The sequence below is a fragment of the Diabrotica virgifera genome, chromosome 2 (genome assembly GCF_917563875.1).
Source record: "Diabrotica virgifera virgifera chromosome 2, PGI_DIABVI_V3a".
Classification (NCBI taxonomy): domain Eukaryota; kingdom Metazoa; phylum Arthropoda; class Insecta; order Coleoptera; family Chrysomelidae; genus Diabrotica; species Diabrotica virgifera.
In genome coordinates this window covers 179,531,216-179,546,674 of record NC_065444.1, presented here as the reverse complement: position 1 = coordinate 179,546,674, position 15,459 = coordinate 179,531,216, and the positions used below count along the sequence as shown (strand labels likewise).

General features: G+C 32.3%; 1 protein-coding gene across 30 annotated transcripts in view; it reads left to right on the top strand.

Annotated features, from left to right (window-relative positions):
• LOC114333727 (alaserpin) overlaps positions 1 to 15,459 on the top strand; it is a 305,048-nt gene that overhangs the window by 116,628 nt on the left and 172,961 nt on the right. Inside the window, exon 4 of one of the 30 annotated variants that reach the window (XM_050642953.1) lies at positions 6,890 to 7,108. The exons of 28 other annotated variants lie outside the window; for them this stretch is intronic. In XM_050642953.1, the coding sequence (XP_050498910.1) occupies positions 6,890 to 7,020 (131 nt within the window). In that variant the 3' untranslated portion in view covers positions 7,021 to 7,108. Of the gene's footprint in view, positions 1 to 3,759; positions 3,963 to 6,889; positions 7,109 to 15,459 lie in introns of those variants that run through there. One more of the 30 variants, XM_028283682.2, reaches the window with a different exon arrangement.

Genomic DNA, 15,459 nt, shown 5'->3' with positions numbered 1-15,459 from the left:
GATTAGTGCTGTCAATATTTTGTAGCAGCTGTTTAACAGTGTTACTCCTCTATAGTTGTTGCATTTTGATGTGTCCCCTTTCTTTAGAATCGGAAATGTCTATCCAGTTTTCCGTTCTTCGGGCATTCTTTCTTCTTCCTAAACCCTTGTCATTAGCTCGTATATTCTTCGTTGTAGTTCTTCTCCGCCTCGTTTTATTGTCTTCTCTAGTTACATGTCCAAAATATCTTAGTTGGTTGGCAATTGTGATGAGTCTTGTTTTTATGTCAAATACTGCTAGAATTGAATTAATTGTGCGATGTGCGGTCAATGGTGTGATCAACATTATAAGGTCCACATTTCAAATGCCTTTGTATGCTTCGAATCAGCTTTTTTGATCGTTCAACTTTCTAAAGCTTAGTTGGCTATAGGAAATATCAATGCGTAATGTTGTGTTTGTGTTTTTGTTGTGTTGTATCAATGAGTTTGGTTGTGGCCGGTCTGGCCATTGTAACGCGTCGACGGATCTCGTCTTTGCATCCTCCACTGTTAGTCATACCGGAGCCTGAGTAATTAAATTGTCTGACCACTTAGCAACTTGAAATATTTCGTATCTCTGCTTGATTGTTTCTGATTCTGTCGATAGTCATTACTTTGGTTTTATGTATATTTATTTTCAAACCATATTCCGTACCTAGCCTATTCATAATTTGTTCGAGTTCTTGTGGTGAAGACTGAATGAATGACAAACTCATAGTTAGTCGTTAATACATCAGTGACATTAATTACAATTAATGTTTTATTACTTATCACAGAGAACACCAAGAAAAAGGTTTAGCAAATATTCAGGCGAAGAAATCAATTAAATATTAGTTAAAATGATTTCAAAAGACAGTATTATTCATGAAATAATCTTACCGAATTACTCTGGAGCTCGAATTATTGATTTGTTTTGCCCTCGTGACACCTTGACATAATTTCACTCCCCTTCGCTCCTTAAAATTGATAATTTTAGAGCTTTCGTGTAGTTACTACTGAAAATATTTTCTGTCTGTGTCTAAACCAAATAAAAAAAGGCTGAATTTAAGAAAGACAAAATTGAGTCCCAATCGTGTAAGCACTTTTGTCTCCGAGAACCTTCGTTGATGTGGCAGAAATAATAATTGTTTAGAGATTTGCTTCAATTTTCATTATTTCCAATTTTTAACATTTACATATACTAAATTTATAATCAAGATGCAGTAGAAATAAACAAATAACTAGGAGCACTCCCAAATCATAATTTACAATGTATATACATTGGAAATACCAAATCATGATTTACAAAGTTTATACATTGTAAATTATGATTCGGCAGTACTGCTAGTAGTAGAGGATCCGATATAAGGTCGATTTGCACCGATCTGTTTAATGGATAAAAATTATTGGATATGTAATTTAGATTGTTATACAAAAAAACAAGGGTTGCCCGATCTAATCTTGTTCTAACTATATTTAATTAATAATTAAAAAATTACATTTTTTAATGAATTAAAAAAAATTCGACCCTGGTAGATATTTTTTCAGGATGTTTTGGATCATTTTAAACAAAAAAGGTCTTTTATAATTTTTCTCTAAAGTTGATCGTTTTCGAGATATAAACAATTTAATACTGAAAAAATAACGATAGATGACAATTTTCATGGTTCAAAAATACAAGTAAAAAATATGATTTTTGTCCCTATAGGTCCCTATAAGAAATTTAGCCATGCTTTATTCTAAAATATATTTTTTTAAATGTTAATGAGGAAGGTTTCTTATGGGGAGACGGGCATTAACAGCTAAAAAACAATATTTCAGAATGAAATAAGCCCACCAAGAACTATAGATTAAGGATTAAACTTCAATTTAGGTACTTTTTTTCTTCTTGTATGGCCTTTGGGAACTGCGCCTATTTAGCCAATTTAGGTACTTCGTAATTTCAAAAATGATATTTCATACTTATGTTTTTGAGCCTTGAAAATCGTCATTTTTCGTTCTTTTTTTCAGTTTTAATTTGTTTATAACTAGAAAACAATCAATTTTAGAGAATAATTACAAAAGACCTTTCTTGTTTAGAATAACCTAGACAATCTGAAATAATATCTGCCGGGTCTAAATTTTTTTAAAATTTATAAAAAAAGTTATTTTTTAATTGTTAATTAATTACAGTTAGAACAAGATTAGATCGGGAAACCCTTGTTTTTTGTAATTTTTAACATGCTAAATTACATATCCAATCATTTTTATCCATTAAACAGATCGGTGCAAATCGACCTTATATCGTATCTTAGACTATAGTAGCATTTAACGTGTCTTGGTTTGTTTATTTCTACTGCATCTTGATTATAAATTTAGTATAGCTTTTTCGTGGCTTCCGGAATATTTTAATTTGAAACGAACTGTGATAGACCATGGCTAATTGGCTATGAAAAGGCCATAAAATTATATCATGTACCATCAATAATTTTAAATGGTACGGCAAAGCGACTATAGTGTCACATATTATTTAGAATAATTGTTCGTACCTTAGCTCTTATTTTTTGAAGGGGGTTTATTATTGTAGGCCTGCTCAAGTTGACATCTTTCTAATACTGTTTATTGTGTTGTGTGTCTATTATTTATTAATATTTTTCCGATCAATTTCACTTTAGTGAAATATTTCAAATTTTAATTTAATCACCCTAGAAATATTATAATGACTTTTAGTGACTTTTATATTAATTTGTATCGTGTTATAGAAAAAAATAAGCAAAATTTTATTATACAGGGTGTCTCAGAAAAAGGTAACACCGTAACACCGTCCCTAGGACGTAAAAAACTAAAAGATCATTGGGGTTTACTCAGTAAAAAAAAATTGTAACGCCATTCATTTTCAAGATACAGGGCGTTGAAAAAAAACAAATTTTACACATTTTTTACCATTTTGTCGAAACTACTGGCAACGTTGTAATGAAATTTGGTGCGTTGTAAGAGGTATCTATGGGGAATTTTTTGACATACAATTAATAAATTTTCTATTTATCATTGGTGCGCATACGGGTAATAGTCTGAATATATTGCAATTTAAAAACCACGGGTGAATTATTCGTAGTTTAATTTATGGCAAAAAGCCTATCTTCCATTTTTTCATACGACACGCCATTTTTATGTAAAAAATAAAACATCTTAATCCTTAAACGTGTTCGAAATAAATTTCTATACAAACTTTGCATTGAAAACGCGCGTTGCATGAAAACACAGGGTAGAGGGATTTTTTGTCACAAATTGAACTAGAAATTCAGAAATGATTTTAATTTAAAATATCTCAGTGGCGTGCCCACTATTTTTTACTTTAAAAAATTCAGACCATTACCTGTATGCTCGCCAATGATGGACATAAAATTCTTAGTTGTATTTAAAAAATGCACAATAACTACCTCTTAAAATCTGCCAAATTTTATTACAGTTTTGCGAGTAGTTCGGCAAAATTTTAAGAAATATGTAAAATTTGTTTTTTAATAACGCCTTGTATCTTGAAAACGGATGACGTTACAAAATTTTTTACTAAGTAAACCTCAATTATTTTTCAGTTTTTCATCTATTCTAGAGACGGTGCTACCTTTATCTGAAAGGCCCTGTATAGAAGAACGTAAGGGAAAATCAGAGCTTTCGCTTACAGAATTGGCAATAGCATACCTTTAGAAATATAAATCAAAATTTTTGCATGCAAAATTGAATATAAATAATTGTTGTACTTAGGAACATTTTTTTGGATTTTAGTATTCGTCAATCATATTAGGCCCAGTCTTCCACCTCCACCACCTCAGTATGAGTTCAATGCTGACCGCCCGTTCTTGTTTTACATCAATGAGAATAATTCTGGAGTTGCACTCTTTGCAGGGAGATTTCATCAATAAATAGATAAAACAAAATATTTTCAAAAAATTGTCATAAATATTAATAAATAAAAGTTTTTCATATCATTTTTGTAATCGTATATTACTTATGAATAAGACGTTATATCCTTTAAGATTTGTTTGTCAAGTATAAACCATTGGCGCATTTAATTAAAAAGATACAAAGTGAAGTCGGAGAAGACAATAATACAGTGAGCACGTAAACGTTGGAATCAATTCATTTTTTCGTGAATTAGTCCAGGAACCAAAGCTTTTCATCCCGCAATTTACACATAATGGATCAATTTGCTTGAAAACTTGAGAATAAGTAGTGGATAGTCCATGGATCAAAATCTATATGATGCTGATAGGCGCTTTTACCATGGCGGTGGTTGCCACCCCATCTCGGAGGTGGAAATTTTTTATTATATTTTGACCGCAAAAGTTAATAAAAGCATTCATTCTATGTAAAAAATGTTCTTTACATTTTTTTGATAAAATTAATTGTTTTTGATTTATTGGCTATCGAAAGTGTTAGTTTTATATCTAAAAAATCAATGTTTTTCGATGGCATACTCATTTACGATTCACTCAATTTTTGCCGTAGAACAAATTTTATTAAACCAAGTTCTTGGGTATTAAATTACCTACAATTTCATATTTAAACATTTTTTTGCACGATTGATCATTTTTGACTGTTTACCGTGACAGATTTTACGTCAGTAGGTGACATTTACTAGCAACTCGACGGTAAGTAATCCAACTCGACGGTAAGTACTCCAACTGGACGGTAAGTAATTCACTTACCGTCGAGTTAAAAAATCTTTTAATTTTAATTTATTTTTTGAAAGAATAAAGAAAACTAACGAATTATTTATTAATATTGAAACTTATGGTACAATTTGTTAAATTATTTAATGAAATCCCACTTGTTTGGGCTGTGGTTTCACTTCTAACAGAAACTCCTGCAGAATCGCATACATTAGTAGTATTACTAGTATTGCACAATATTTTTTCGGCAAAATATATTTTATTTTGAAGAGAATCTTCTACATAGCTTTCTGCCACTGTCGATGAACGCCAACCTCCATGACGCTTTAATCCGAGGACATCAACACTTTTATTAGCCAAAAGCGTTGCTGATGTCCTCCTGAACGAATGGCCAGTATAGTTCTCGGGATTAGGCAAATTTAAGAATTTGTCAATTTGAGAAGGCCAGCCCCCGATTGTCCCTTTCCCTATTACTTGAGCACAACATTTTCCTTTGGCGTATCTTAAGAACAAATGATTTGATTTTACTTGTAATGGACGAAGTTTTATATACTTTTGCAGAATTTCTAAATATGGAATTTTATCGTCTGGTTTATTAACGACTGTAAAAGTACGCTGAATGTTCGTTTTTGTATTGGGTACTTTTACAATCATTAACCATCGGTTTGTTGGATGTCATTCATAGTAATATTATATAATTCTTCTCTTCTACAGGCACCAGATATTCCCAATATCATTGCGACCTACAAATTATGAAAAAATCTTCATTAGAGTATTTCTTTTACCTAAACTAGCGTATATTACCTTGTGAACTAGAAATGTGATTACCTTGTGAACTAGAACATCAGAAATTTTTCAAATTGCTCCCGTGTAAAAATTCTCGCTTTCTTAGGCCGATAGCCAACATTTTTTCTCTTCAAATACTCGATCAAAGTTGAAAACTTGGAAATATCAATGCCATCATAAAGAAAAACGGTGGATTTAATCAATGAATATTCTGCCCAGGGGCTTCCAGGAGCTTTCAACTGCATATATGTCTTTGAACGAAATATGCCAATAGAGTCTTTTCTTCGATTTTTAAATTCTTGCCTTCGCACCATTTTTTAAAACTTTGTTAGGTATTTTGATAACGGATTTTGGATTTTTCGGAAATAATTGCGGAACACCCTTCTTCCCAAGCCCGTTCAATTTCTTCAAATTCACTTTCGCTCATATTTTAATTTATAATAATCAAAATTGTACTTAAAATTATTGACAACTAAATAAAAACTCAATTCTTCATTGTTGTTATGCACCCTAGTTACTACCTAACAACCAAAGTATCTATCTTGATAAAATGAATGAAACTAGTCAATATGACGAAAATGTTTAATTTTATAATTTATAATGGTATCAATCGTGCAAAAAACATTATAAGCATGTCGAACGTTAAGAGTAACCGATCTCAGACAATAATTGGAGTCGTCGCTCCGCTCCTCCTCCAAACAATTGTCTTCGATCGGTATAAAACCCTTACCGTTCTCCATACTTAACATACTATTTCGTAGCTCTGATGCTAATCTTTCTATTCTGAAGAAAATGGCCCTAGGGGCCGGTTGTTCGAACGCTAATCAACAATGATCACTATCAAATATTTAATTACTGTCACAACTGTCAATGTCAACTTTGGTTGGGCTGCTGAAAATATAATTGATTATAATTATGAGATCAGTTAATCAATTAATATAACAATTATTAACATAATTGATTAACTAATTTCATAATTGTAATCAATAATTATGTTTTCAGCAACCCAATCAGAGTTGACATTGACAATTGCGACAGTAATTAAATATTTGATAATGATCATTTTTGATTAGCGTTCGAACAACCGGCCCTAAAGAATTTAATTTTACGGTGAGTGGTGCATGATAAAATTTTTGCTGCCATTTTCATATAATATGAGGTTATCTGGTTTCATGGTTTGGTTATTAGTCAATCTGTATTCTATAGTAACAGTAACTCCATAGTAAAAATTTCTTAGACTTACAGTAGAACATTTTGCTTTTGCCCCTTATTTCGGGAAGTCGTGGGAGCACGTAGTAATAATCTATTTTTCCTCTCTGGTTTATAGGTTTTCTCCAATTCTTATTTAAATCTGTAGAAGCTGATATGAGTTTATAGAATTTGTTATGGGTTTTGCATCTTTCGCATTATTGTATGTAGTGATTTTAATTATTATTCTATTCCCTGTTTCTTTCTAGTTGGAGAGGATCGTATCGGTGGATTTAGAAGGCCTCCGTCAATTAAATTTGAGGCAAACCATCCGTTCTTTTTTTATATAAGGCAGAATGATGATCTCGCTACACTTTTCTTAGGAAGATTAAACGCTTAAACAGTTTTTATTATGTTTAATCTTTTATTTATCTTTACTATTATTATGTTTATTGTTAACATGACAAATATAGACTATCGACTAGAAATTATTTATATTTAAATTATACACCCATTATACATTATTATATCTTCAAAATATTTTTTTTTCTACGAGCGTGCAAAAATGTCTACTTTCGCGGACGCATTTTAGTTTAGAAAGTTTTACTTTTCCGCACGCGTTTAGATATTTTAATATGGCCTTAAAATAATTATAATACATGCAATAAACTAATATTTAGATATTATTTACTATTTTATTTCAAATGTATCTTATTGTGTTCCTGTTTTAATGAAATTAACGCGACAATTCGATGAAATAAAATTATTTTGACATAATATTCGAAAGTCAAATCGGTAGACAATAAGAGTCGTTTTGAATCATCGTCATGGAAACCAAGATCGTCGTCATACTAACTAATTATATTGAAAGTTTGGTTTTGACAACCTTGTCAAAGAATTAATTTGTGTATGTATTTTCATATTAATTAAATTAATTGATTAAGATTTGGTCATTTTTTGAAGACTCCTAGAAAAAATATTGTTCCTAACTCTTGCAGAAAGTCTCTTTTCGGCACTCGACTGCTTGCCGAACTCCCGCTTCGCGTCGTTCGGTAAACTGCAGTCGCGTGCGGAAAAGTATGACTTTTTGCACTTGTTAGGAAAATAACTATTTTCTACGAGTGTGCAAAAATGTCTACTTTCGCGCATGCGTTTTAGTTTAGAAAGTTTTACTTTTCCGCATTACTTTTCCGCACTACTTTTCCGCAGTACTTGTCCGCAATACTTTTCCGCATTACTTTTCCGCACTGAATTTGGTTATTTTAATATGGCCTTAAAATAATTATAATACATGCAGTAAACTAATATTTAGATATTATTTGCTAATTTATTTCAAATGTATCTTATTGTGTTCATGTTTTAATTAAATGAACGCGATTATTTCATTCATAGGAGATTCTGACCAATAGAAAGCTCCAGAAATACAAATTAAACTGATAATTTTTGATAATTTCCCGTCGTAAAATGTATTACGTATTACGTCAGATGCCCTTCGTTGCTATGAAAAAATACATTCAGTGACATTAATGACAATTATTGTTTTAAAAATTATAAAAGTGATGACCCTTCAACCGTCAAATATTTATAATAACTGTGTGTTTAATTGTACTAATTTGTACTTACATAAATAAATTACAATAAAATTTTGGTTTTGAACAGTTTTATTCATGAAATAATCGCAACAAATTGCACTCGATCTCTAAAATGAATATAGAATTTTTGCCCTCCTGACACTTTGATATAATTTCACCCGCCTTAAAACTGTCAAAGTGTAACTCGGGAAAAATTCAATAATTTTAGAGCTCTTGTGCAATTACTAATAGTAGTATAGTATAGTTGATCCAAAAGATGGCATAACCCAGACATCCAAAGTGAAAGTTATCCTTCAACACCAAATTGTTCTATATGGCCCACACAATGTCCAGAAAAAAGTCACACCATTTTGAGCGTCGGGTTTGGGAGGGAGATGGGAGAGAAGCCGGTAAATTAGTAGTTTTTTTAAGTTTTTCGTTAATATTTCTAAAACTATGCTTTACCGTAAACAATGTTATATACAAAAATGTTCTACATGAAATTTGAAACAAAAAATGTTCTATACATAATTGTTATAAAATCAACGGTTCCAGAGTTACGGAGGGTGAAAATTCGAAGTTTTCGATACTTTTTATATTTGTTGGGCAATATTTATGATATAACCATACCAAAAACCCAGGCATCCAAAGTGAAAGTTATCCTCCAAGACCAAATTGTTCTATATGGTCCACATAATGTTCAGAAAAAAGTCACACCATTTTGAGAGTCGGGTTTGGGGGGAGAGGGGGGAGAATTCTGTAAATATAAAAAGTATCGAAAACCTCCACCTTTCTCCCTCCGTAACTCTGGAGCCGTTGATTTTATAACAATTATGTATAGAACCTTTTTTGTTTTAAATTTTATGTAGAATATTTTTCTATAGAACATTCCTTAAGCTAAAGCATAGTTTTAGAAATATTGACGAAAACTTATTACTGAACAATATGTCGACCATATATAACAATTTGGTGTTGAAGGAAAGCTTTTACTTTGGATGTCTGGGTTAGGCCTTTTTTTGGACCAATTATAATATACTACCTCCGTAACTTTGGAACCGTTCATTTTAGAAGGGTTATGCATAGGACCTTTTTTATTTCAAATTTAATGTAGAACAATTTTGTGTAGAAGGTTGTTCATGCTTAACCGCTTAGTTTTAGAAATATTGACGAAAAACCTAAAAAACTACGAATTTGCAGATTTATCCCCCCTCTCCCCACCAAACCCGACGCTCAAAATGGTGTGACTTTTTTCTCAACATTATGTGGACCATATAGAACAATTTGGTGTTGGAGGATAACTTTCACTTTGGATGTCTGGATAAATTATTTTGACATAATATTGGAAAGTCAAATCAGTAGACAATAACAGTGGTTTTGAATCGTCGTCATGGAAACCAAGATCGCCGTCATGCTAACCAATTTTGGTGAAAATTTGGTTTCGACAACCTTGTCAAAGAATTAATTTGTGTATGTATTTTCACTAGTAATACCACTAGAGGTCAAATTATTTCCGGAAATTTTTTTGAGATCATGAATATTTTGAAAATTTCCCGAGTCGCAGACGAGGGAAATTTTCTAAAAATATTCATGATCAAAAAAAAATTTCCGGATATTAATTTGATTTCGCGTGGTATTCGGTAAGAAAATTCCACACCAAATTTGCATTTGAAAATCCAAAGCTGCATGAACAGATTAATAGCGCGCCATAGCTTTGTCAGCAATTATTTAGGCTTTCAAATTCGTAATTTCTACTCATTGTAGTTGCATGGGAATACCATTTCAAGATAGAAAATAGTATATTATTCAATTTTACATAAGTTTTGAGTAACTACAAGTGATAGAAAATGAATCAAAACTAAATTATGTAAACAAATAAAAACCAGTCTGTCAAAAATGTTCTGTTATTGTAAACGTCAAAAAATTTCCACTATAATTCGCTGTTGGGTACCCCACGAGCAAAAAATTTCCGATAAAATACCTCCGTTGCCATGGTGATCTGTCAAAATAACGTATTTTGATTGGTTCAAAATTACAGGTGTGGAATTTTCATATTAATTAAATTAATTCATTAAGATTTGGTCATTTTTTAAAGACTCGTATAAAAAATATTGTTTCTAACTCTTGCAGAAAGTCTCTTTTCGCAGTCGACTGCTTGCTGGACTCCCGCTTCGCGTCGTTCGGCAAACTGCAGTCGCGTGCGGAAAAGTATGACTTTCTGCACTTGTTAGAAAAATAACTATTACAGTTATACAAGCTAGCAAACCAAACAAACGGTCAAAATTTCAATATACATATTTGAATCAACTTACAAGGGTAATATTATGTTAAAGCAACTCGGTGGACAATACACCGTTGAATACGCCTTGGCTCGCTTTTGATTAAGTGGTCAATATATTAGTCCAGGGTAATAAGGTTTTTTCCATGACACTTGAACAGCCAGGGTACTGAAGCTTTTTTTCGACAGGTAATACCTATAAGAGCAAATTGTAACTGTTTCCTGCGTAGGATCTGGCGGCCATTTTTATTTGAAAAACAGGAAAACTTATGGATTTTTTAGTACAGATATCTTCGAGCTTTAAAGCTTTAAAATGACGTTTTACAAAGTTTGATATACTCATTTATTGTTAATATAATTGCGAAAAAATCGGAATTACAAAAAAAATTATTTTCGCAATAACTGTTGTAAAAATTAATGTAAAACTTTGAAATTTTTGTCAAATAAGGGTTCTTTGGTGCTTAATATGTGATAAAAATTTCAAAGCGATTCATTCAATTGTTTAAATTTTATTAAAATTGTTTATCCCAGAGAGCATTTTCTTTGCAATAACATAAGTCAGAAGAAAATAACGTTAGAACCATTCCACAGGTGTCAAATGAAAGAGCAGGAGCTATATTTTCAACTTGGTTTAAAAAATAGAATAATAAATGCATTTATTAGTAATAAATAATTATGCAAATGTATCGTAAATCTTTCCTTATAAAATTTTTATTTTGTTATATAAGAAATTATACATATTTATTACAATTTTTTATCAATTATGATATAGATAGCATTACTTGGTAGTTGTGCACTTAGATCAGGGTAAAAAAGTTAATTTTTTTGGAAAAAGTTATTCAAAAATTTTATAAAGAAAAATTGACAATACTTTTGCATAATTATTTATTACTAGTAAATGCATTTTTTATTCACATTTTTAAACCATGTTGAAAATATAGCTCATGCTCTTTCATTTGACACCTGTGGAATGGTTTTAAGGTCATTTATTTCTGACTTATGTTATTGCAAAAAAAATGCTCTCTGGGATAAACAATTTAAATAAAATTTAAACAATTGAATGTACCACTTTGAAATTTTTATCACATATTAAGCACCAAAGAACCCTCATTTGAAAAAAATTTCAAAGATGTACACTAATTTTTACAACAGTTATTGAGAAAATATTTTTTTTCAATTCTGACCTTTTTTCGCAATTATAGTAACAATAAATGCGTATATCAAACGTTGTAATACGTCATTTTAAAGCTTTTTCCATAATCTCGAAGATATTTGTACTAAAAAAATCATAAGCTCCACTGTTTTCCGTTGATTTGAAAAAAAAGGAGAAAATGTCATTTTTTGACAGTTAATTGTTTATAAATAAAAATGGCCGCCAGATCCTACGCAGGAAATAGTTATAATTTGTTCCTATAAGTATTACCTGTCGAAAAAACTCTTCAGTACCCTGGCTGCTGAAGTGTCACGAACAGAGTATATTTTTGTTTTATTAGCCTGGCCTATATATGTACTTCTGGGATATATCGTTTCATGCGCTCATTACTTCTATAGTTTAAGCAGGATCCTCTAAATTAAGAAGTCTCAGACCCACTATGTCCCACACTTGCAAAAATACATCTGGGGATCTCGGGGACAACGGAAAACATTGACTCCAATGCGGAATTGCTTTCCATCTTCTGTAAATAAACTATTGATTTGCAATATACCTGCTATTAGACAAGCGGCCTTTTAGGGTTATTAACCTTAGTGTACGTTCAGAGCAACAAGCAAAGAAGACGAGTAAAGAGCAAACAAGTGCCAAGCCAGAGTGGGAGCTGGAAGTCACGCGAAAGTCTTTCAGTTCTTTCCCACTCGGTAGTCACTGATAGTTATTTACTTTTTTTTTTCGAAAACTTGGTACATCCTGACTCGTGGGAAAGGGAATTCATCCTATTAACCCTTAAACACCCAACCTTTTGTAGGTTCCATGTATGCATAAGGGTAAGTAAAAAATGTCCACCTAGAAAATAGCTAATTAGACAAGACGAAAACGGCTGGTTCGTTGAGAAAAATATTCCCATGAGATTTTTTTGCATAATTACATTCGTGAGACATCCCAGAATAAGGTTCAAGAAGTCGCCCACGTGAAAAGTGGGCCAAATTTTGTTCAACAATTTTTTTTAATCAAATTGCAAAAATCATTATTTTTGGACAATTTTTTTATAGAGTTTTTGGACCATTCTGGATAAAAAAGGTCTCTTATAATTTTTCTCTTAAGTTGATCGTTTTCGAGTTATAAGCAATTTAAAATTGAAAAAAACGAAAAGTGGCGATTTTCAAGGCTTAATAACTCTATTAAAAGTTATTATTATGAAAGTCAGAAAGTGACTAAATCAAAGTTTAATGCAACCTCTACAAGATCCTGAAGAAATTTTTGTCATTTTTTTTTATTACTAAGCTGTTATTTTTAAGTAATAATATTGAGCGCCATGCACGTGGTAGGCGGCCGTAAATGTGAGTGCAAGTAAGATGCACAATTGGACTGCCGGAGTGACATCTCTCTCGCACTCAGCATTTACGGCCGGCTACCACGTGCATGGCGCTCACTATTCTTACTTAAAAATAACAGCTTAGTAATAAAATAATTACAAAAATGTCTTCAGGATCTTGTAGGGGGACATTAAACTGTGATTTAGTCACTTTCTGACTTTCATAATAATAACTTTTAACCGAGTTATTAAGCCTTGAAAATCGCCATTTTTCGTTTTTTTAATTTTAAATTGCTTATAACTCGAAAACGATCAACTTTAGAGAAAAATTATAAGAAACCTTTTTATCCAGAATGGTCCAAAAATCCTAAAAAAAATTGTCCAGGCCAAAAATATTGATTATTGCAATTTGATTAAAAAAAATTGTTAAAAAAAATTTGGCCCACTTTTCACGTGGGCAGTTTCTTGAACCTTATTCTGGGATATCTCACGAATGTAATTATACAAAAAAATCTCATGGGCATATTTTTCCCAACGAACCCGCCGTTTTCGTCTTGTCTAAATATATTTTACTGAGAGGTGTTACAAACGTTAGAAATGGATTAAACTTATGAATCTTATGCTTAGTAAACACAGCATTTTCTAAAATATTAATGTAAACGATGTACAAACCTTACCATAAAATTACGCTGCGCATCAAAATTAATATACCAGTAAAAGCAAGTAATTCAGATTTGTCGATTTTATCCACAATCTTCCGTTACGTCTTTATTAGTGTGGCGGATAATTAAGTCGATTATGTAATTATACGTCGATAAGTATGTGCATCATGTTTCTGCCAAAGAGAAATTATTATGGAAACCTTTAGTAGGTAACAAGTTTTACCAAGGGTAGACATTTTGTGCTTACCCATATTTTAACTCAAGATATTACTTTTATTTTTAAAAACATCGGTAGAACCAAATTAACATTCGAAATAAGGTCGTCTTTTTAACAATAATTTTTGAAAAATTTTGGAACACGTAATAAATGTGTCACAAGGGAATATGCATTAGGTGGACATTTTTTATCCACCCTTAGGAGTTTAAGGGTTAATCAATCCCGCATTGGTCAAGGTTAATATAACGTCAAATTCAAAGTATATTTCAGTAAGAACCCAATAGACGATGGGTTGGATAAGTTTTGGCTTGAAGTAGAAGTAGATGGATTGGAAAAGCTTTGCCTTGAAGTAGAAGTAGATGGATTCTGGCCGTTTGTATATTTACCAACTACCACATCGTAAACAAGTTGCTGTAAGTATACTCCAGCGAAGTAAAAGACTTGTGAAAGAGGTCCGGTATATGCTAGTAGGCTGTTAAAGTAAGATTCCTCATCATCAACTACTTGAGACTGCTTTGTTCTATTTTTCACCATGTCAAGTTGTTTCTCTTCAAGGCGAATCAAAGCGTTTCCTATTTGATCAGGAGATCGTTTACGTTTTCGGGTGGAGGTAACTGATCCTGCATTGTTGCCTAAAATCCAGGTGCTGATCATGTTTTTGTCACAACGGTTTCCTTTGGAACACTACCGCTATCAAGACATCGAGATTATTCATTTTTCTAAATAGTACCAGCGCGTGCGAGTGGAAAGTGGTTTGATTTCGCCGCTATGCTCTCTGCTAGACGAATTGCTCGACTTTGAGATTTCAGACTTTGCTCTTGGCTTGTACTCTTTCTACGCTTCATTCTGAACGTACACTTAGATGACCATCTTGACGCTTTGTTGTTCTTTGGCGTCGTTCTGTGCCCTCGATGTTCGTATTCAGCCTTGTTAAGGTCAAGCGCGATATAATATTAACACAGTGTCTAAACTTATATGAACACTATTCTCAATGTCTTAAAAAGAAAGTCCCTCTTCTCTTGGCCCAACTATCTGCTACCGCGTCTTGACCATGTGCCATTTTTGTGTTAGTTTTTTGTGATTTTTTGGCTTTCGAAGCGAGAAATGAAGTTAAATGGAATCGGTGGAAACCAAACCAATAACTTAGATATATTGCGTTTAATTCGTATTGATCAGAATTCAAGTATAACATGGCAATCGGTTAGAGTTTACAGTAAATCGTTGTTACTGGACAAATTACCGTTGTGTCCATATTGCAAAGCATCTAATGGCGCGTCCACATTGGTAAATTTTTCGTGCGTATTGAACTAATGGTTCGGTGCAAGAATATGCGTCGCAAATTTTTACCAGCGAGGACGCGGTGCTGAAATCATTTGATCTTCGCTCGAAAATGATAACTAACGGAGCGTGTGCGTTGTGTGCGTCGAAAATTCTTGCGTCCGATTTATTTGACGAACACGTCCACACTGGCACAATTTACTTCGAGCACGCAAATATTTGGGACGAACAGCTGGTCCGAACGAAAAATGTACCAATGCGGACGCGGCATTAGTCTAAAGGTGAACGTCTAGATTGTATTGTGCCAGGGGCCAAAATAAATTAACGCCATACATTTCAGGTTTCTAATATTGCTGTCAACAGAGGAC